The sequence below is a fragment of the Elephas maximus genome, chromosome 5 (assembly GCF_024166365.1).
Source record: "Elephas maximus indicus isolate mEleMax1 chromosome 5, mEleMax1 primary haplotype, whole genome shotgun sequence".
NCBI lineage: Eukaryota > Metazoa > Chordata > Mammalia > Proboscidea > Elephantidae > Elephas > Elephas maximus.
The window spans coordinates 26191107-26213922 of NC_064823.1; the positions used below are offsets into that span (position 1 = coordinate 26191107).

At 37.3% G+C, this 22816-nt stretch overlaps 1 protein-coding gene across 1 annotated transcript in view; it reads left to right on the forward strand.

The window, feature by feature from the left end:
* Positions 1-22816, forward strand: part of TNIP3 (TNFAIP3 interacting protein 3) — a 127971-nt gene that overhangs the window by 13041 nt on the left and 92114 nt on the right. Inside the window, exon 2 of the mRNA XM_049885405.1 lies at positions 2592-2677. Within this exon, the coding sequence (XP_049741362.1) occupies positions 2592-2677 (86 nt within the window). The remainder of the gene's footprint in view (positions 1-2591; positions 2678-22816) is intronic.

Below are 22816 nucleotides of genomic sequence, written 5' to 3' on the forward strand. Positions count from 1 at the left end.
ACTGCCATAGCAGGACAAGCTGACAGATAGGTGGAAAGAGTACTTCAGCAGAATTCCTAATTTTATGTTGTAATGTCACCTTGACTTATAATAGGTAGAGATAAAGTTTATAGAAGCATAAAAATGTTTACTAAGTCCTATGAGACTTCTGAGGTCCCTGGGTGGCACAAGCAGTTTGCACTCAACTACTAACCTAAAAGTTGGTGCTTTGAACTCACCCATGGCTGTGGCACTGTGGAAGGAAGGCCTGGTGATCTGCTTCTGGTAAATATTATAGCCAAGAAAATCCTACGGAGCAGTCCTACCCTGTAGTACATGGGGTAGCCATGAGTCGGAACTGACTCAATTGCAACGGGTTTGGTTTTGGTTTTAGAAGACTTCTGAAGCTGTTCAAAAAAAAAAAATAATAAGACAACGGTATTAAGACGGTGGTTTGCTTAAATTTATTTATTTGCTTCCACTTGCAAAAGAAGCCTTTTAATTGCTGAGTGCCTTTTTCTGATTACCGCCTTTGTTACTTTTCTGTTGGGCAAACATGGTTATTTGTGGAAATAAAAAGAATTCCAGTGGAAATGAATAAACCACTGGGAATTATAATTATTCCTGAGATACTGACTTTTCTGATTATCACTAGCTGCTATTTTGATTTCTTGGATACAGTAATAAGTGTAAAATCACAATCTATCAAAAGACTATTTAGAAAGGAAATCCAGTGTTCAGTAAACTAATACCTTTGAGACAATCCCTGATTTTTTCTGTTACTAGTGCCTCAGAGGTATAAAATTTTAAGTCTGGAAATGTCCCGTTCCACATTGTCCCGTCTTGTTTACCTCCAGAGTTAAAAAAAAAAAAAAAAAAAAATTTTTTTGTTTTTTTTGCCTAAGAAATACATGGATATGAGGTTTCATTTGGATTACAAAAATTGTATACCTTGCTTTAAAAAATCTTAGTATTAAAATTAGATGACACTTTTTTCAAACTGAAAATCTCATCATCTGTATAATATTCAATTATGGAGCAACAATAGAAAATCATGGACTGGGAGTCAAAATCGCGGCTGAGAGTCAGACCATGGCCAGCCATTAATTAGCCACATGATTGTTCTTTCTAGCCTTCCATTTCCTCTCTTGTAAAACCAGGGTGTTAGAACTCTGAGAGTATTCTCTCAGGTCTCAAGTTCTACGATTGGCTGCTACTCCTAGATTCCATGTGTCATATCAGACCTACTGGGAAGTCTACCATTTTTTAAAAGTAATAAAAAGCATTTTTAAAAACTTTACCATAAGAATATTTCACTGAATTTATTAATTAAATTAAAAACCTCATCTTCCACAAATTATAGTACAGACACTTATTCCAAGTCACCCTTTATAGGGAAGCCTGTCACTGCCTTGTGTCTCCAGTGCAGGGGCAGAATTCTCTAGTATTTCCAGAGAGTGCCACAAAACAAAGCTATGGCTCTTCTCTAATTTGCATAATTAAAAGATAGCTGTAGTAGTTGGTGGTCCCATTCCTACAACAATCCTGAAAGGCATTTCTTTCATCTATCAACTGACTACCATGGTGGTAACAGATGACTTTTAAACAGCTGTCACAAGCTGAAAACAAAACAAAACAAAATAAAAAAGCTACCCTCCCACACTATATACAGACAGCTTGCCAAGAGTTTAAACAAATCCTTCTTGGAGCATTTTAACAGAGAAATTTTTTTTTTCGGGGGGAAGGGAGAGTTGTTGTTACTTTTAAACAGAAACTCATAAAACTCAGACAAACTGGCTTCATGTTCCTGGCAGAAATGAACTGCCTCAACTTTCTAATGGGATCACAGCAATTAGTGGTTTCCAGATGCAGTTAAAATGTGTTAAGTGCCTGGAGGAATTGGCTTTTAAAACATACACAAGTCTTCAAGAGTTTCGATCTCAGAATTCTACTCTAAGCCCAGACAAGGTACTCTGAAGTTGGTGTTATTTGATCACAGTTTGTTGCTTAAGTTGCAATTAATATTACACAGAAAGAAATTGGGAAATGAAAAAATGTGGTGTCTTATGCACTTCTTTTTACTATTTCCTCCTGTTTTAATTGTCACGTGACCTGTTTCCTTGTTACTCTGAAATGTAGGGAAATAATCACTAACTCCGATTGGAGTAACAGCTGTGAAGAATAGTGTTCTGAAAAGAAAGCTCCTGGTGCCGTTGGGCACTCCTCCTGGAGAACTCATTTCTAGACCGTGGCTAATTGAATTACAAACATGTCAGTCTGACAACTCGAACAGTTTATACCTTGTATGTTGGAATGTCCAGCTTTCCTTTACTTGCTTCTGGACAATTTCTCCCTGTCATAGGACTCTTCCTCAGGTGAAAGATTGAGTCTGTGTTTACGCCCAGTGTTTTACCTTTGATTGAAACTAGGCAGAAGGCAAGATTGTGGTCTGTCTTCTAACTGGCAGGGTTGAAAACAAGACATGAGAATAAAAACATGGCTTTTGATGAAAAATACAGTTAACAGGTGGTTTCTCCTCCAGTGACTGACGTGGTTCTTTTCCCTGGAGACATGCCTGAGCCTCATGTCCTTTTTATTTTTTTTTCTTCTAGATTCCATGTGAACAGCTCACAAAGAAAAAGGAGAAATACGAAGAGAAACTGGCAATGTTCACCCATCAGTCTGATGATTCTGAAAGGTAATAACGGCATTTTCTTTAAAGGTTGTATGTCTCCAATAGTAACATTCTAACCAGAGCACTTCTGCCTTGGACAAAGATGATCCAGCTATAAAGAGTAGAAGATAACATATCTGGTTGGAACTACGTAGAGTAGATAAGAAAAACATGGCAGACTACTTGAACACGTTTTCTTTCATTGCTGTGCCAAGGAGAAGGATCATGGCAAGTTATGGAGGTTATTTGATTTTTTAAGTATTTGTTAAATTTCCCTTGGCTGGCTTGGTACTTGGGATGGTTTCTCTTGAAGTTGTACATATATTTTCCTAGGAAACAACTCTATTTCACCAATAAAGTAAAGAGGTAGCTTTATCTTCTCGAGTATTTGTTTAATCCTTAGCTCAGGAACAAGGCATGAAGTTTAATAAGTCACTTATCAAAAAAAAAAAAAAAAAAAAAAATTCCTTCTCAGCTCCTGTTCAAGCCTGTCTTTCTTTCAAAGTTTTTCTCAAACCTCATTCTATTCATTGACACATAGAGTTATTTGCTTTTTTATTTGGCACCTTTTACATGCAAGATATTGTGCTAGCTGCTTGGGGAAGATGAGTCAGATACAAATTCTATACTCAAGCTGCTTGCAATTTATGCACATATCTAGGTATAATATATCGTATAATGTTTTGTCTCATTAAAGAAGCACCCATAAACTGCTCTGGGAAATCAGAGGACGGTGAGATTTCTAGTTGTGAGGATAAAGAGAAGCATGGAAAGGGAGTTGTTTGACCCAGGTTCTGGCAAAAAGAAGATTGGGAGAAGGATGGAAAAAGGCAAGGAAAGGGTATTCCAGGCTGAAGGTGGGGTGTGTGTAGAGGTGTAGTAGGAGGAAAGTTGAGGACTTGAGTGGGGGGGACCGATAAGAAGTTCCATTTGGCTTCAGTATCTGGCATGTACCCACTGCCATCAAGTCGATTCCAACTCCTAGAGAGGCTCTGTAGGACAGAGTAGAACTGTTCCATGGGGTTTCCAAGCCTTTAATGTTTAGGAAAGCAGACTGTCATGTCTTTCTGGCAGAGTAGGTGAGTGCAAACCACAGACCTTTTGGTTAGCAGCCGAGCTGTGCCACCAGAGCTTGTAGTACAAAAACTTCAGGAAAATCAATTGACATCTTGAGTGAGGGGCATATATGACTTGGGATCCAAAAAGAAGCAAAAGGAGGTGGCAGATGCTGTGATTCATATACTAGTCTCATGAATGGTAACCAAATACAACCAAACCCACTGCCACCGGGTCGATTCCGACTCATAGCGACCCTATAGGACAGAGTAGAACTGCTCCATAGGGTTTCCAAGGAGCACCCAGCGGATTCAAACTGCCGACCTTTTGGTTAGCAGCTGTAGCACTTAACCACTATGCCATCAGGGTTTCCTCTTGAGTGGTAGGAAAGAAAAAAAAAGAGAGAAAGAGATGAAAGGCTATGAGACAGGAGCAGAACAGCGAGTGCTGAGTCACCCTTCTCTCTTTGTTTCTTGAAGGAACTCCTTTCTAACTGAACAACTTTAGGCTCTGCAGAGGTAAAACTGTGTCTCTTGAAATACTATATTGATATTAGAGTTGCCATACAAAGCTTCTTTTCAAAGTAAAAGGGTTGGAGGAAATAGCTTTGACTCTCAGCGTGGGGGATATCAAAGTAAATACAATGTCTTACAGCTTTTATATTCCCCTTCAACATAACCTTGAAGTGTATCATTTTAAAAGTAGCTCTCCTCGCTACATTTTGACCCTGGGGCCATCCTTCTTCAAGATACTCTTATAGTGCCAGTTCTCAATTTTATTTTTTTTTCTAAGGCAGATGTTTCCCTGTTCTAACACATTTATTTTAAGAAATGCAGGTATTTTAAAAGAATGGATTCTGTGTTCAGGAAATTATAACATTACAAGGAAAACCGTTATGATTCATGGCAGCCTCAGGTAGAGTCACCTCAGGAGAATTAAATGAATCTAAGTTCTCTTGAAGTGCCCCTTTACCTGGTATTAAACTCCTCAATAGGACTCATTCAACCTATGGATTAAACATGATTAAATACAGTCTCAGGTATTTCTTCTGATAACAGTATGCTGGTTTTCAGTTGCAGTTAGGGGATTCAGTCCAATGTCTTTTCTCCATATTCACAGCACTCAAATGTCTTTATGCAAAGCATTGGTGTACTTTAAATTAAGAAACTTACAAATTAAACAATAACTCGTTGCCGTCGAATTTTTTTCCCCCATGTGAATAACACATTCTCCTCCAGATGAAGTATCTGGCAGCCGAACAGCTGCTGGCTGTGAAAAGTCCCCTAAAGCTCCATTTTTTTCTTTTTTCTTGCTCCTAAAGGGAAGAGAAGTGTAGGGACGTTTATGGAGTGACAGGCAGATGTTTTAGTTGGAGCAGGACTGTGTATGCGGTAAGCCAAAGCTAAAATGATCTCTTTTATGACGTCATCAACATTTTTACAATTCTTTTGGCCTTTTTATTTTTAAGTCAGTTTTTACCTGACCTTACATTAAACTTTTCTGGAAAGGCAGGGTAAAGGGTCATTTGCATAGCAGCTGTCCACAGGGCAGAGAATTTAATGGTCTCACCCGCTTTTTCATAAAAGATGTAAGTTCAGGCAGGTTCTTTTCTGTCTGTTCATGTTATTTTGTGCAGAAGAAGAAAAATAGATTTTGAAATGATGAATACATATTTTTAATGACTGACAGCATCGTAAGACCAAACCAAACAGTTGCTGTCTAGTCGATTCTGACTCACAGAGGCCCTATAGGACAGAGTAGAACTATCCCATAGGGTTTCCAAGGAGTGGCTGGTGGATTCTAATTGCTGACCTTTTGGTTAGCAACCAAACGTTTAACCACTATGCCACCAGGGCTCCTCACAGCATCATAGATCATAATTTTTTTTCATTAATTTTCCTTATTTTTAATTATACTTTAGTCTTAAAATTACAGCTTGCAATACAAATTTGTCGATTTTTCAGAAATTACTGCATTTTTATACAAATAACGTGCATTCTACTTTTTTTGCCAACTGCACCCTCTCCCCCCACGCAGGTATTTTCATAAGAACACTATACTAATTTTTCACCAACAGAGTAAAGCGTTAAACAGTAAAAATGGTGACTTTAAAACAACCATCCCAAGCTGAAAGCAAAACACAAAAGCTACATGTAACAGCAACATGTGAAAAAATGTGGCAGAGCTCACTTATGAAAATACTTGGAGTGGGAGAGGGTGGGAATGATTGGTGAAAAGTGTAGGACGTGTGTTATTTGTGTAAAAACGGGGTACATTTATTCAAACTAATAAACATTGAAGTCATATTGGGTTTCTGGACCACAATCTAATTAAGTCTCTTCTCTTTCCAAAAATAAGCAAGTAGCTTCTGAACCATGTGTTTCTGTGTAATATATTAAGTAAAATTAACTTTTATTGAATGTATAAATTCAGAGATTTAAGACAAGGGGGCTTTGAGTAACTTGTGTTTTCAGTCAGGCTCTACAGAGTACATAAAGGAAAACCTTTTCCATGCAAACACAAACCTTCCATTTTCTGAGGCCTGGCTTACACAGAGGGGGCAGCGGTGGTTCAGTGGTGGGAGTCTCACCTTCCATGTGAAAGTTTGGGCTTCGAGTCCTGGCCAATGTCAGTGGAGGCTTTCCGTGTTGCTGTGATACTAAAAGGTTTCAATGGAACTTTCAGACTAATATGGGGACTCTTTTTTTTTTTTTTTTAGTTGTGTATGGTTTCACCATGAGTTGGAGGTTAACCCTGAAGCAACTAACAAGTTTATACAGAATTCCCAAGAAGATACCTATACTATACCTTAAGTCCTGCCTTTTTTTTTTTTTAATATGTTGAGATTGCATAAACTTTGTTTAATTCCATTCAGTAATCCCTTGTAAGCCTTCTACTATGTGCTAGGGAATGTTTGTGAGATACTGTTCTCGAGCTAATTCTGACTCATAGCAACCCTATAGGGCAGAGTAGAACTGCCTCATAGGGTTTCCAAGGAGCAGCTGGTGGATTTGAACTGCCGACCTTTTGGTTAGCAGCTGAGCTCTTAACCACTGAGCCACCAGGGCTCCCGTTGTTGGAAAGAATACCAAATTAGAATTCTCCAAAGAATGGACTTACCATTTATCAGTTAAGTATTGGTACAGGTCCCGGTCTGAAATGTGTATGTCTGGAGGCTGGAAACCTGCCAGGCTACCTCAGAGGAAATGTCTTTGACACTAATGTGGAGGCACAGAACTTGCTTGGAGGTCTATGCTAGGCCCCAGGCAGCCTCCAGACAACATGCAGCCAGCTGAAACCAGCTGAATGAGTTAGAAGTCCGTTCCTTCTGTGAGTGGCAACTCTAAAAGTTTTATTTTTGCAGAAGCCTTCAGAGTTTCTGCTAAAGGCATCACCTCCAGTGGGTAATTAAATATACAGACCCGCCTAAGGTAGTACATTCAGTTTCCATGGTTTGAATTTGATGCGATTCAAAGCCTGTTAACATTCTGGAAACTATTACATTAGCAAATTTCAGTTTCCAAAACAATTTGGAAATATCAAATGCATTCTTATCTTCAGGAAGTCATATAAGCATGCTAAGTGAGGAAACAGTGGGGAAAAAATGACATGACTCGAGTTTGAAAAATTCAATTTGATTTTGGTTTCGATCTTTTTCTCTTCTATTCCTTCATATACATCAATTGTTTAAATTTAATATTCTCAGCAAATTGGGTTTTTCATCTTAGGTAGGCTTCAGCCTGGTATGCTGCATCTGTCTCTCCTTAAACATGAATTTACTTTTAGAAAGGAGGCATGTTATACCGAGAATCTGAAATAAAGTTTCATTCCTCACTTTTAGTACTTTATATCATTTACTAATTTTTATATTGACGTGTGGCGCTGGCCATAATTTCATATCGGAATATACTGGTTTGTTAGACAAGATTGAAATTAGTTAAATCACACGTCACTCTACTTTTCAAAGCAAGTGGACTGAAGAATCATTTTTTTCCATTTCATATATAGAAAATATTTCTAAGCCAGAGACATGTCTGCTCTCCAAGCCCAATCATTTCTGTTGTTCTATTCATATAAGTCCCTTTATTCTCTTTATAAGGAGTCCTTGAATGGCAAAAGCGGTTAAGTGCTCAGACACTAACTGAAAGGTTGGCAGATAATACCAGATCAGTGTTTTCAATCATCACAGAAAATCAGCATATTAAAATGTAAAATAAAATTATTTTAAGATTCAGAACATTTGTGTGATTTACCTTTTTTATTTTCATTTTTATCCAAGTTACATCACACTTACATTTACTTTAGAACAAAATAATAGGCTGTGTCCTGATATACAAATGGGAAGTTAAATGTAAACGTTGTCATTGAAACTTAGATGTTTTCGACCTTAATCAGTTGCCTTCCAGTCAGTTCTCACTCATGGTGATCCCACGTGTGTCAGAGTAGAACTGTGCTCTATAAAAATCAATGGCTGATTTTTCGGAAGCATATCCCCAAGTCTTTCTTCCAAACCGCCTCTGGGTGTACTTGAACCTCCAACCTTTTGGTTAGCAGCCTACTGCATTAACCATTTATACCACCCAGATGTGAATCTTGTTTCACACCTGACACAGTTATTATTGTTAATACTTGAATAGGACACCATTCGGTGTGCTATTATTCATAATCAGATCTTACATTTGAGTGATATACAATTTACAAAGTCTTTTCACATTTCTATATCTAAGTTTAGAGTAGGTTACAATCTACATAGAAAAGTAAACTCTAATTTGGGTTCTTGGTTATTTCCAATTGCTTCTGCGTCTTATCTGTTGACTGGTTATTTACTCTTTACAGGAAAAGAGCTAATTACAGTGAGTGGTATGTGGTAAGTGGTCTGAAATGTATGATGAATGAGTGGATAAGTAGAGATTAATTTACCCTATAAATTTACTCTACCCCTTTGCTAAACAGAATACTTTTTCTGATCATTACAAAATAACATGTCACTATGCCATCTTATCTTCCTTGTCTTTCTCTTTCTCCTTCTTTTGTGAATACAGTTTATATTTTCTAATTATAAAATTAAAGCATGGTTTATACGTCAATCTTTTCTCTGTGTGGCAACTCCGGGTGCCATATTCATGCAGAAGACGTTAGTGTTTGCAAAATACAGGCAAGAAGAAAGAAAAGAAAATTCACATTTAATCTCAGTATCCAAAACAATTACTGATAAAATTTTTCATATTCCTTTATCTCCATATTTTTTTTAATTGGAACCATATTGAAAAGATTTTTTTAAACTTCTTTTTTATCCATATATTTATTATGAATATTTTCCTAAGCAAATATTAATCTGTATAGTATCTAGTTACATAGCTGTATCAAAATATATTTAATCAACTCACTACTTGAGACAATTAGTTTGAATTCAATTTTTCACTGTTAGGAACATTGCTGCAACAACTAATATTTAAATCTTTGTGCACATTTACGTTCATTTCCTTGGAATAAATTCCTAGAAGTGAAATTGTTGAATGAAAATATTGAAAAAATTAAGGCTTTTGATATGTATTACCCAATACTCTCAAGCAAAATAGCAACAGTTTACTTCCCCTCCAGGAATAAAGACAGTAATTTTTCTACATTATTATGGCTTCAAATGTTATTCACCGTTGAAACAAGTAATTCGCCCTGATCACAATTTCTTTTTCGACAATGCTATTTTTCGTTGGAGTTAAGAATTGCTCTGTTATTTCAGTTGGTTAGCTTTCTAGATTTCTCTCTCACCAAATGAGGTATCTGTAATAACTCTACAGTTAATCCCATCATTTACTTTTTTTTTTTCTTTTTCCCCACAACCTTACTGCTTGCACTCTCTGTCCTTCTTGTCAGTCTGAATTGTTACTCTTTGATTTTCAGGGGGAAACCCTGGTGGTATAGTGGTTAAGAGCTACAGCTGCTAACCAAAAGCTTGGCAGTTTGAACCCACCAGGTGCTCCTTGGAAACCATATGGGACAGTTCTACTCTGTCCTATACGGTGGCTATGAGTCGGAATTGACTCAACTGCAACAGGTTTGGTTTCTTTTTTTTTTTTTTTTTTGGTCTTCAGTGACCAAAACACAGGACATGAGGTTGCCATGAGTCAGAATAGATGGCAACTGGTTTGATTTGGTTTTTGCCCTCAGTGCAGTTTTTTTCCTAAAACTTTCTTTACTGCCCATCTCTGTTAATAAATTGTATTTCCTTGTTCCAAGGCTTGTTCTTCTTATTTACGTCCTTATTTTGTGGGAGAACACCCTCCAGTAGCTTCGTAAGAAAAGGTGCATGGGTGGTAAATATTTTTAGTCCATGCATACCTGGAAATGGCTTTTTTCTATCCTGCTCATGGCGGATAGTTTGGCTAATTATAGATTTTTATGTTGTAAATAGTTTTAACTAAAAATTTCTGAAGGCAAATAGCTACAATCTCTTAGTTTTCAGTATTGAAAAGTTTGATATTCTGATATCTACTATTTTATGTATGATCTTTTTATGCTTAGATGCTACTAGGCTCTTCCCATTAAACATGGTATTTTGAAATTTCGTCAAGAACTACTTAGCAATGCAAAAAAAACCCAAAAAACGAAACTGCTGCCGTCGAGTCGATTCTGACTCATAGGGACCCTATAGGCAGAGTAGAACTGCCCCATAGAGTTTCCAAGGAGTGACTGGCGGATTCAAATTGCCGAACTCTTGGTTAGCAACTGTAGCACTTAACCACTGCGCCACCAGGGTTTAGTCTTTTATAATTCATTTTACAGAACACTTAGTGGATCTATTCATTCTAGAGTCTCTTTTTTTTTTCTTTTCAGTTTAGAAAATTTTTCTATATTCTTTGTCTGATAATCTCTTCTGTTCTTACTCTGAAACTCCTATTAGTCAAAAGTTGGATTTCTTGGACTGTTCTTTTGATTCTGTCATCTCTTCCTCTATTTATTCCATCTTTTAAAATTTTCAATCTAATTTTCGGTGGATTTCTTTTACTTCATCTTCTAATCCTTTGAAATAAGTTTTATTTCAGTTATATCTTTAATTTCCTAGAGTTCTTTTTCCTTTTCTTTAATACTGTTTTTATTTTATTAATGTGATTCCATTTTATATTTCTTTCAACATGATCATTATAGGTTTCGGTATTTATTTTAAGTATTCTTCTCTTGTATTGTTTCTTTTTTTCCTTTGAGCAATGTCTTAGTTACCTAGTGCTGCCATAACAAAAGTACCATAATTTGGGTGGCTATGAAGAATCGAAATTTATTTTCTTACAGTTTAGGAGTCTGAATTCATGGTGTGGCTCTAAAGGGATATTATGGATTGCACTGTATCCTCTCAGGTATGTTTTGGAATCCTAACCCCGATACCTGTGGGTGTAATCTTGTTTGGAAATAGGATTTTCTTTGTTATGTTAATGAAGCCATGTCAATATAGGGTGTGTCCTAAACCTAAAAGAACGGATTAGACACAGACACAAGCATGCACTGGGGAAAACAGATATCATTTCAGGATCATGAAGAAGCAAGGAAGGCCCAAGCTACCAATAAGGAAAGAATCAACCTGCCTAAGACCCTGGCTTGAACTTTTAGCCTCCAGAACTATAAAGAAATACATTTCTGTTCTTTAAAGTCACTCACTTGTGGTATTTCTGTTATAGCAACACTAGGAAGTTAAGACAGGGAGGTTCTTTGTCTATCTCAGTTTCTAGTAGCTGGCAATCTTTGGATTTCTTAGGCTTAGAGATGCATGTGTCTCTGCACTGTCTTCCATTTACCCTGTGTGTGTATCTCTGTGTCTATTCTGCTCTTTATGTAACTCAAAAGTTACTAGGTTTAGGACCCATGCTACACTGGTATGCCCTCATTAACATAAAAAAAGAAAACACTGTATTTCCAAACAGGGTCATATTTACAAGTACAGGAGTTAGGATTTCAACACATATTTTGCAATGACACAATTCAATCCATAACAGGTCGTTTTTTTCCTTGTTTTCTTTTTGTTTGTTCTTGGTTTTGATCTTTATTTTCCATTTTGGAGACGTTTTTCCAAATGTCTAGTTGTCCTTGGCTGGCCATTCGTATTTAGAGGTGGATTCCTAAAAAATTGTTTCAAAGCTCTTTTACCGTGCGTGGGTTGACAGAGAGCAAGCTAAGTCTTTTGAATGAGGGATTCCCAAAGGTAAGTACCTGTGGGTTTTTTTTGTTTGTTTGTTTTTTGTTTTCTGGCTTCTCAACTTTTCTACTGAGGAATTTTCCATTTCTAATCATGGAGATATATGACTGGCTGTAGGTATTTAGAGCAAAAGTAAGGGAAGAAATCTTAGACTACTACAGTTCATTATGTAGATTTTCATGAAATCCCCCACCTCCACCCCGGCCTTCCTCTGTGCCTCATGTCCTTGAACCCAGAGAGCTTTGGTTTCAACTTCCCAAGAGAATTACCCTCTGGCCCCCACTGGAGCCTTAGGAATAGTTGCCTAGCTGCATGTATGTGGGAGAAGACTTTAGGGAATTCAAATATTCCAAAGTCAGACTTTGAAATCAGCTCCACTGTTTTCAACTTTTTCTTCAGTCCATCCTTCCTGGTACCTGGTACTTTCAAGTGCTCAGCATTTCAGAGATTCTGTGGAACAAATTGGCCTCAGTTCTTGTTAGCTTCTCTCTCTAATTACATTCAGGTTTTTGTTTTCTCTGCTTCAGTAAGTCAGTTATAACTTCTGCTCTTCTTCCTCCAAAAATTTGTTGAAATAACCTCATTCACTTTTGGCTCTTCTCATTTTTTGTCCTTGAGGGTTAATAATAGTTTTTAAAAAATCATTTCTTGGCATTTTAACAGGGCTTCTAGAAAAAGAAAAAACAAATAAGCAAAAAACTAAACCTATTGCTCTTGAGTCTATCCTGACTCATGGCAAGCCCATGGATTTTCTTGGCTGTAATCTTTATGGAAGCAGATTGCCAGGCCTTTCTTCTAAGGTGCTGCTGGAATGGTTCAAACCACCAACCTGTAGGTTAGTAGTTGAGCCCAAACTGAGAGAGAGGAATTAAAACCTTATGCCCTACATGTTTTATTGGTATAATGCTTATGTGCTTGTTATTGAAGTGGAGGAAAAGGAGAATAATTTTCAGAATTATTTTAAAAGTGAGACTCAGTATTGAGAAATTATATGAGGCATAAAGTTTTCTGATATTTTCAAATTCATGGCCAGAGTCTTAGTGGATCATCAAGCATGCTTCCAATTAACTTCACAGAATATTAGCTTGTCTCATTTAATGCTTTGCACCTGAATTCGACCTTGCTGCTAGGCTCTCATCCCCTGCTTTCTGATTGTTTGCGTTTGTCTGGTATGCCTTAGTATAATCCTTTATTTTTAGCCTCTCTGAATCATTTACGTTTGGAGTGTCCAAACTCTTCAGCATAGATTTGAGTTTTGCTTTGTAGGTTACACTGAAACTCTTGTTCATTAAATAGCTGAGTTAAGCCTATTTACATTTGTTGATATGACCAGTATGTTTGGTCTCAACTCTGTCTTATTATTGGATGTCAATATTCAAATCCATCAGCCGCTCCTTGGAAACCCTATGGGGCAGTTCTAATCTGTCCTATAGGATCACTATAAGTCGGAATCCACTGGACGACCACAGGTTAGGTCATGGTTCTTTCTCTACTTGGTCTGTTTTCTTTAGTCACTTTTAGTATTTATTTTTATACCAATTTTATAAAATTCATATTTTTGTTATAGTGGCTACTTTTATGCTTATAACTTTCAGAAAGGCCTTAGTCTTTTTTTTTTTTTGGTCCTTACTTAAGAGTTCTACTATCTGGTTTGTCGGGTTTAAATTATATTTTTTGATTTTTATCTATCACCTATACGACAATCAGTGAGCTTGTTCTCCTTAATACTCATCAGCAGTCCGTTAACCAAAGTTTCCCCAGGTATCACTTGGTTAGATAAAGCTTGTGCTTTGTAGATTCTACAGGAAGCACTCATAAACACAGTATTTTTTGAGTCCCTGCATGTTTAAATCCATTTTTCTTTAGCTTTGATACAAGTAAGGCAGCTTAGCCGGACACAAAATTTTTCCTCATACTCTACCTTTCCTAAAACTTTTTGAAAATACTGCTTCATTTGTTGTCTTGCTTTGTATGTTGCTGGCAAGAAACTTTGTAAGTTTCTTGGTTGTTTGTTTTTCCCTAGAGGGTTATATATATATATTTTTGTGATTCTGAGTCAGTTTTCCCAAGTGTATGGGGAGCCATTTGTCAATAAGACTAAGATTTCATTTTTTCCTGAAACGATTTTTTATTGTAGCTTTAAGTATTAGTTCTATTCCATTGTTTTATTTTTCTTATTTAGAAAAATCAAATTTTGTATGTCGGATCTTTTTTTTTTTTTTTTTTGCCGTTCTTCTATATCTAACTCTTTCTGATCCTATTTATTTTAAATTTTTTCTTCTACTCAGTCTCTTAAATTTGCAGTCAAATTTGTTCTATAATTTGAAATATACCCTTTGAAATAATTTTGATATTTTTCTTCAATTTCTTTCCTGAATTTGGTCATATCACATCTTAAAATGTGTTTTTTGTCTACTTCTGAGTTTTTTTTTTTTTAATTTATGATTTAAGATGCTCTTTCATATCTGAAAATGTTTGTTTAGAGATGCTTAATGATTATTGACATGTTTTATTGCAATTTTTCTTTCCTTCACTTTTGATTTCTTAGAGTATTTTAATTAGCTGAGATCTTTTGATTCTCATTTTCTGCATTCTTCTTATAGCAGTTTAATATGGATGTTTCCTGCCATTTTATGATCATTTTGAAATGTCTTATATTTTTCTGGCCAAGAATAATAGGTGTTTCTATGTAGATGGTGGCACAGTGGTCAAGAGCTCAGCTGCTAACCAGAAGGTCAGCAGTTTGAATCCACCAGCCGCTTCTTGGAAACTCTATGGGGCAGTTCTACAGTGTCCTGTAGGGCTGCTATGAGTCGGAATCGACTCAACTGCAACGGGTATGTAGATACAAGGAGCCCTGGTGATGCAGTGGCTATAGGCTCTGTTGCTCACTGAAAGGTTGGTGGTTGGAACCCACCAGCTGCTCTGCGGGAGAAAGATGTGGCAACCTGCTTCCATAAGGATTTATAGCATTCGAAGCCCTGTGGGCCAGTTCTACTCTGTCCTTACAGGGTCGCTACGCTATGCAATTGACTGGATAGCAACAGGTTTGGATGTAGATGTGGTGAGGGTTTCTTAGTTCAAGGGCACCCTCCTCTGTTGGTATAGATGCAGTAGATGCTTTTTCTTTACTACTTGGTATATTTCAGAAGTCAATGTGTCTTCTGATTTTGTAATAATCTTGTTTCTGAACGAGTTAATTTCCATGGCTTACTTTCTTACATGCTTTTACCAACAGAACTCTGTAGGTTTTCTCCTTCAAAGTCATCATCCTCTCCCCCACAAGACATACCTTCCCAAGGCTGCCATTGTTGAAAGACATTCTCCATGGATCTCTTAACATTTATTTGTGTCTGTCTTGAGAGAAGAAGCACTATCTGCCTTTGTTTTGGACTATCTTTTCAAGAATATTTGTCTAACAAACATCCTTGGAAGATAAAAGTAAGGCTGCCTTTTAAAGCAAAGGGAAGAATTGCTTACAGTCTTCCAAGATAGAGATATCGTCTCCCTTTGGAGCGAGGGCAGGCATGTTTACTGCCCAGACGACTGACTGCTAACAGAAAGGTCGGTGTTTCAAAACCACCAGCAACAATGAGACAGAACCTACTCGACAGCAGTGGATTTGGTTTTGGGTTTAAGATTAGGGTCTCTCAGCTTGCAAATAGGATAAAGTCTCAAATTCTTCACAGTTCTTGAGAGCTCCCTTCTGTCCTCCTACTTGATCTTTGGACCCCCAGTAGTCAGCACACACCCCCATCTCAGTATTTCCTCACTCCGAATGGGACTTTCTCTCTCCTCTTCCCCTACCAAAATCCAGTGTATTATTTTTTAAACTTTTAATTAAGATTATTTTCAAACATATACAAAATCAGAGAGAATATTATGAGGAATCCTTTAATTATGGCAGCTTCTGTAATAATCAATGAGGTCAATATTATATTATCTATTCCATACCAACTCCCCCACCCTTGAATTATTTTGAAAATCCAAGACACCATAGCTTTTCATCTGCGAATAATTATGTATTTCTAAAAGATAAGCATTTCTTTTTAAAAACATACCCACAACACATTATTACACCTAAAATATTTAACAATAATTAACAACCCCTTAATGTCATAAAATATCCAGTCAATGTTCACATTCTCACAACTGACTTATTTCTATTTATAGTTATAGTGTATGCAAATGATATCCAGCATTTCACTTGGTTGATATAGCTTTTAATTATCATTCCTTTCATGTCTTTTGTCTTGTAGATTTTTCTTTTCATTCTTATTAAAAAAACTGAGTGGTTTGTTCTGTAGTATTTCCCAATTTTTCCAACAGCAGTCATGTGGTAGTACATAATTATGTTCCTCTATTCATTGTATTTATGGTAAATTGCTCCTTAGATGTAAAGGTGTGTTCAGGTTCATATTTTATTCATTTGGCAGCAGTACTTCATAGTTGGTGTACTTCCATAAAGAGGCACTTAATGTTTGCTTGTCTCTTTTTCGTTCAAGGCTATTAACCTCTGGAAATACCTGGGTGGTGCAAACTGTTAACCAGGTCTTCGAACCAGTTCATTCCAGTTTGAACTCCTGATAAGAATTTGCATTTCCACTCCAGATATACTGAATCAGGATCTACATTTTAACAAGGTCCCCAGGTGATTCTTATATATAAAAAAATTTTGAGAACATTTGCTTTACCAGTGGTTCTCAGAATTAGTCCCTAACCAGCAACCTTAGCATCATCTGGGAACTTGTTAGAAATGCAAATTCTCATCAGGAGTTCAAACTGGAATGAACTGGTTCAAAGCCCTGCTATTAACACACTCAGCTGCTAACCTAAAGGTTGGAGGTTCCAGGACACTCAGAGGTACCTCAGAAAAAAGAGGGATCTCTCTGAGTTCTACTTCCAAAAAAATCAGCCACTGAAAATGCTATGGAGCAGAATTCTACTCATGCACACATGGTGGCACCATGAATTGGAGTTGATTTGATGGCGACTGGTGGCGGTATCAGCTTCTGATGATTGTTTGGATCCATTAATTCATTAGTCATTATAAAATGGCAATATAGTATTCTAATTCTATTATTCCTCCTTTGTTATATGATGAACTACTTCTACAAATAGAAACATCCCATCAACTATACAACTATCCTGAGATGTAGATTATGTAGAAAATGCAGGATAAATACTCACTTCTTTGTTTTTATTCACCTGTTTTCAGAATAAGTAGGACACTTTCCTTCTGAGGGAGATTTTATTGATGTCCACCACCATTAGTCCCCCATGGTTTGTTCATCTTTTCAACCCAGGCTTCCCCAAACCCTGCTCTGGCATGGTTTTCAAATCTGGCTCTGTTGGTTTTCAATGGAAATTTGAGATATCCTCTGTGTCCTGTTTATGCTCAGGTGCATATTATAGATTTCATTTGAACTTGTTAATCTGCAAAGTTTCTGGAGGATGTGGGAGGAATTTGGATTAGGCAGCTGCCAGTATCTAACAGGCATCTAGAAGTCTAGGTTGTATGTTAGGAAATATTCTTCCAGCAAGCCACAGTACTTTTATTATCAAAGATATAATTACTAAACCTGATTCAATTTAAGACTGTTACAAACATTCCAGAGTACAAAGATTTATTTCATATCTATATACTGGTTTCCTTTCTTTTATATGGTCTAATTTATTAAAGATGGTAAAACCCCTTCCCATTGAAGGCTCAGGGTAACTCACACCTAGCCTTTTGAGAAAAGCTGAGAGCCCAAGTTCTTATTTATTTACAAGTAGAGAGCATCTGCTATCTCAATGACAACACTTAAAAAGCAGTATCCTGGCTAAGAATGTGGTTTCTTGAGTCAGGCTGCCTGAATTCAAATCACAGTTTTTGGGTAAATTACTTAACCTCTCTAAACCTCCATATTCTCTTCTAATGAGGCTTATCATAGTACCTATAATAGTATATATTTCATCCACCTGATAGGGGTAATAAAAGTTGTGAGGATTAAACAAGATAATACCTAGACAGCCCCTGACACATAGTAAGCATTTAATCATCTTATAACCCACTGCCATCAAGTCGATTCCGACTCATAGTAACCCCATAGGACAGAGGAGAACTCCCCCAAAGGGTTTCCAAGGTTGACAATCTCCACGGAAGAAGACTGCCACATCTCTCTCCTGTGGAGAGGGCTAATGGATTCAAACCACTGACCTTAGGGTTAGCAGCCGAGCACTTTAACCATTGAACCGCCGCGGTTCCTCAATCATCTTATAGATGTATTTAGAACAACCAGCTTAGGTTATGGTATAAAGAGAAATACTTACCTTAAAAATATTTCAAGTTTCAATAATTTCTTCTTTACTTAGAAGTGGCCATGTGAAATTAAGTACAACTCCTATAAAGACAAATTTAGAGGTAAACCCATGAAGACAACATTAGATAAGTCTCTACTCTCAGGGGCTTAGCACAAAACAAGACCCAAGATATACCTAAGTCTAACATTTCAAAACCCTTAAATAAATTTGTATTTAAAAAGTCAGAACACTAAGTAATGTGTCCATAATAAAATGCCTCTGACAATAATTAGTAATTTGTAGATTATTTTAGGGAATAAGATATTTTTGTTTAATATCTCTGACGATTAGGGAAGTTAAAGTGGGGATAACAATTGCTTCCTGATTGTGTTAAAGTGAGGATTAAATGAGATAAGGCACATGAAGTGTTTAACAAAGGGTTTACTTTGATCAACACTTGTATGCCAATCTGCCTACTCACTATTTCTAGAGTCTGACAGCCCCAACAAGAGATTCGAAAGAAAATTCCTAATTTTCTTTTAAACTACCCCAAACTTGCTCTACCCTCAGCCTACCCTGTCTCAATAAAAAGCAACTCTTTTTTTTTTTTTTCCAGTTGCTTAGAGTAAAAGAATTTTTTGGCATCCTTGGGTTCTCTTTACCTACCTACCTACCTGCCTACCTACCTACCTACCTACTTACCTACCTATCATCTTTCTCTCTTTCTATCTCTATCTCTGTTTCTACCCCTCCCCACCCACAAAATGAATTCAAATTACACCCAGGACCCCATCTTTTCTCTCCACTGTCACCACTACCACTCTGTCCAAACCACTATCATCTCTAGTCTGGATTACTGCAATAGCTTCCTAAATGGCCTCCCTGTGTGCTACTATTACTAATATTTTCAACCTCAATGATATTTTCAAAATAAAGCCACATCATATCCTTTACTAAAAACCTCCATCTCCTCAGAGTAAAAACCAACGTTTTTGTAAGGCCCACAAGCCCTACTTGGTCTGGTTTCCTTCTATCTCTCTAGCATAATCTGCTACAACTAGCGGTATAATCTGGCTCCCCCTACTCTGGTCATATTGGCTTTCTTGCTTTTTGCTGGACACACCAGGCAGACTCCAGCCTTACGGTCTTTGCACGGATTATCTCTACGGGGAATACCCTTTCTCTAGTTAGCCACATGGCTCACTTGTACACCCACTGCAATTCTTGCTCAACTGTCACCTTCTCAGTGAGCCCTACCTTCAATCATTCTATTTAAAGTTGCCATCCTCACCCCCATCTCATCCCCCGTAGTCCTGATACCTATCACATTGCTCTATATTTTTTCTATAATGCCTATTACCTTTTAAAATCCTAACTAGACAGAGAACTACTGCTAATGGGTAAGGGAAAAGATACCTATAAAGAAAAGTCAGTTAAGAACCAGAACCGACAATTACAGAAGAGAAAAAGCAAATGAATAATAAACATATTGAAAGATGATCAACATCCAACATTGCTGGTAATTAGGAAAATACGAATTGAAACAAGAAGGGAATAACCATTGCTTGCAAAAGTGTTAATAACATCCCAGGGCTGACTTTGGATGTAGAAAATAAGAATTCCTACATATAACTGGTAGAAATGAAAATTGCTATAATCAACTTGGGAAGTAACCTAAAAAGTATTATTAAAATTTCCATATTTTTACCCTTTGATCCACTTTGGTAAATCTAGCCTACATAAATAAAGGACCTGTTTTTTTTATATGTATATATAAGAATATATATAGACGGGTATTTCTAATACAGTACTGAAAACAGTGGCATTAAAAAGCGAAAAAAAAAAAAAAACTTTAGAAACAATTTGATAGTCCCTCCGTAAGGAAATAATAAGTTTGATCTCTCCATGTGTTTTTTCAAATATTATTCAGCTTTTAAAAATAATTGGTTAGTTCTGTATATATGGACCTGAAGGAATTTTCAGAGAAATGCAAAATAATAAGGTAATACATTATCATAAATTAAAAAATAGCAGAGTAATATGTAACATGACTATACTTTTATTTGGAAAAATGAGGAAAGAAAAGAATATCTTGTATATTAGTATATAGGTATACTACGTTTGTAAGGTCATAGAAAAAAGGTAGAAGACTGGCTTTAACACATTATTAACACAGTATGGTGGAACTATTAACTTTTTCTTTTCACACCCTCAAATACTTGCCTGTTGAAATGGGTGAACTTTTGTAGTATAAAAATAGCCCACAAAGAAAAAAAAAAAAAAGGCTATTATTTGAAAATACAAGACCTAATATCCTGTTGTTAGGAAGGATCAGTCCCTGGAGAAGGACATCATGTTTGGCAAAGTATAGGGTCAGTGGAAAAGAGGAAGACCCTCAACGAGGTAGATTGGCACAATGGCTGCAATAATGAGCTCAAGCACAACAAAGATTGTAAGGGTGGCGCAGGACTGGGCAGTCACTATGAGTCGAAACCAATGGCACCTAACAACAACAATATTCTGATAAATAAATACTAAGAATATGTATAGTCTCAGATAACCTAGATTTTTATTTTAATTCTTAAAAAAAAAAAAAAAGGTGACATTTAAAATCAATTATATGATTTCAACATTGAAGGTGACCTAGTATAAACCTCAAAGCAAACTCTTTGCCGTTGAGTTGATTCCAACTCATGGTGACCCTCTAGGACAGAGTAGAACTGCCCCATACAGTTTCCAAGGAGTGGCTGGTGGATTTGAACTGCCAACCTTTTGGTTAGCAGCCAAGGTCTTAACCATTAAGCCCCCAGGGCTCAATTTATATTTGAGGAAAATGAGATCCTCAGGCACAGAGCGGTTTCTTGGTATGTGACCGTTGGATAAATGGATGTATGTAGGTATTAATATACAAATTAATGAGTCAAGTACTTGCTCAAGGGAGGTGCAGCTAGCTAGTAGCAGAGGCACACCTAGAATACAGATCTTACAAATCCAGGTTCAGGAGTCTAACAACAGAGGCAGAGCTTGGGAGAGCAACTTGAAGAAAGACATAAGCTTTGTGTGATTCAATAACGAGCTTATATGAAAAACTCCTTATAAACATCCTAACTCTAACTTTGCAAAAATCATGATGTGCTCATGGAGAAGGATCATAATTATTTTTTCTTTTTAGAGAAACTATTGGTTTATCTGTTCCTATTTTTGAGGCATACAAAATAATGCTTATAAACTAATTTTAAACACATGTGGCACAAAACAATGCTGAATAACCAGATGTTCCTCTCTGGAGCCCACTGCTCTTTCAGAAGCAGGCCAGTGACCACATGCCGTCTTGCATGGAACGGCCCCGTGGTTTCTGTGGTGAGTCCCGCCATGGTCCTTCAAAGCACTGAATGAAGCATCGATATGGCTACCCAGTTGTTCATGCTCATGGAACATTTGATTAGCACACTTTCTGGACTTTCCTCACACCCCAAAACTTCTTCCCTTGCCCATTGTTCATCTAGGCTCACCAGAAGCACCCACTGATATAGCTTAGAGTCCATTCATAAATTAACCATACCGACTGCAGCCACCAAATTTCCCTCTTGACCTTCAACTCCTACTCTCTTCCCCAGCACACAGTTCCACTTTTACTAATGCTCAGAGTCTCTTAACAAAAAGTGACCTTCACTTTCACTCTCACCTAGTAGATCCAAAGCACTAGTTTCACTTTGTGACACTTCCCTCTGGGTTTAGTTCCACTAATGATTTTCCAGTATAGCACTTTTTTTTTTTTAATAGAGCCTGAGCCCTGGTGGTGCAGTGGTTAAGAGCTCAGCTGCTCATCAAAAGGTTGGCAGTTCAAATCACCAGGCTCTCATTGGAAACCCTGTGGAGCAGTTCTACTCAGTCCTATAGGGTTGCTATGAGTCGGAATCAACTCGACAGCAACGGGTTTGGTTTTGGTTGGTTTGGAGCCAACCAGTTGCCATCCAGTCAATTACGACTCATGGCAACCCCACGTGTGTCAGATTAGAACTGTGTGCTCCATCGGGTTTTCAGTGGCCGGTTTTTCAGATGTAGATTGGCAGGCCTTTATTCTGAAATGTCCCTGGGTGGACTCTAACCTCCAGCCTTTCAGTTAACAGCTAAGCGCATTGATGGTTTGCACCACCCAGGGACTCCAGAGCCAGAGCAGAGGCCTTGAAATAGCCAGTTTAGCTGGTGTTCCAGAAACCTGCTAGATGAACAGGAACAAAAAGCCATCTGAGAGGGAAAAAACGCTGTCAATAAAAGGACAGCTGAGGTGCCCAATTGCAGGCAATAAATCTTGATCATCAAATCAATAACCCTGGCGATAAGTTCCAGCTACAGTTCTCTTTGAACTAGATTGTTCCATCACAGGGGAAGAATATGTTCCAATTAGCGCCTCCTTGGTGGCTACAGAAAACAACACAGGAGCCTGCTGATTAGGGCATGTGCTCAGGGGTCTTTTTATGCATCCAGACCTACTCTGGTCCAACAGCTGCCAACTGCCAAAAAATCTTTGTAAAGATGAAAAACGCCTGCTCGCAAGTGTGGAAAACCCCATCAGCCTGAGAAGTTCTAACTAGGTTCAGTTTTGAGAAATTAGGTCTAAATAAAGACTGCTGAGG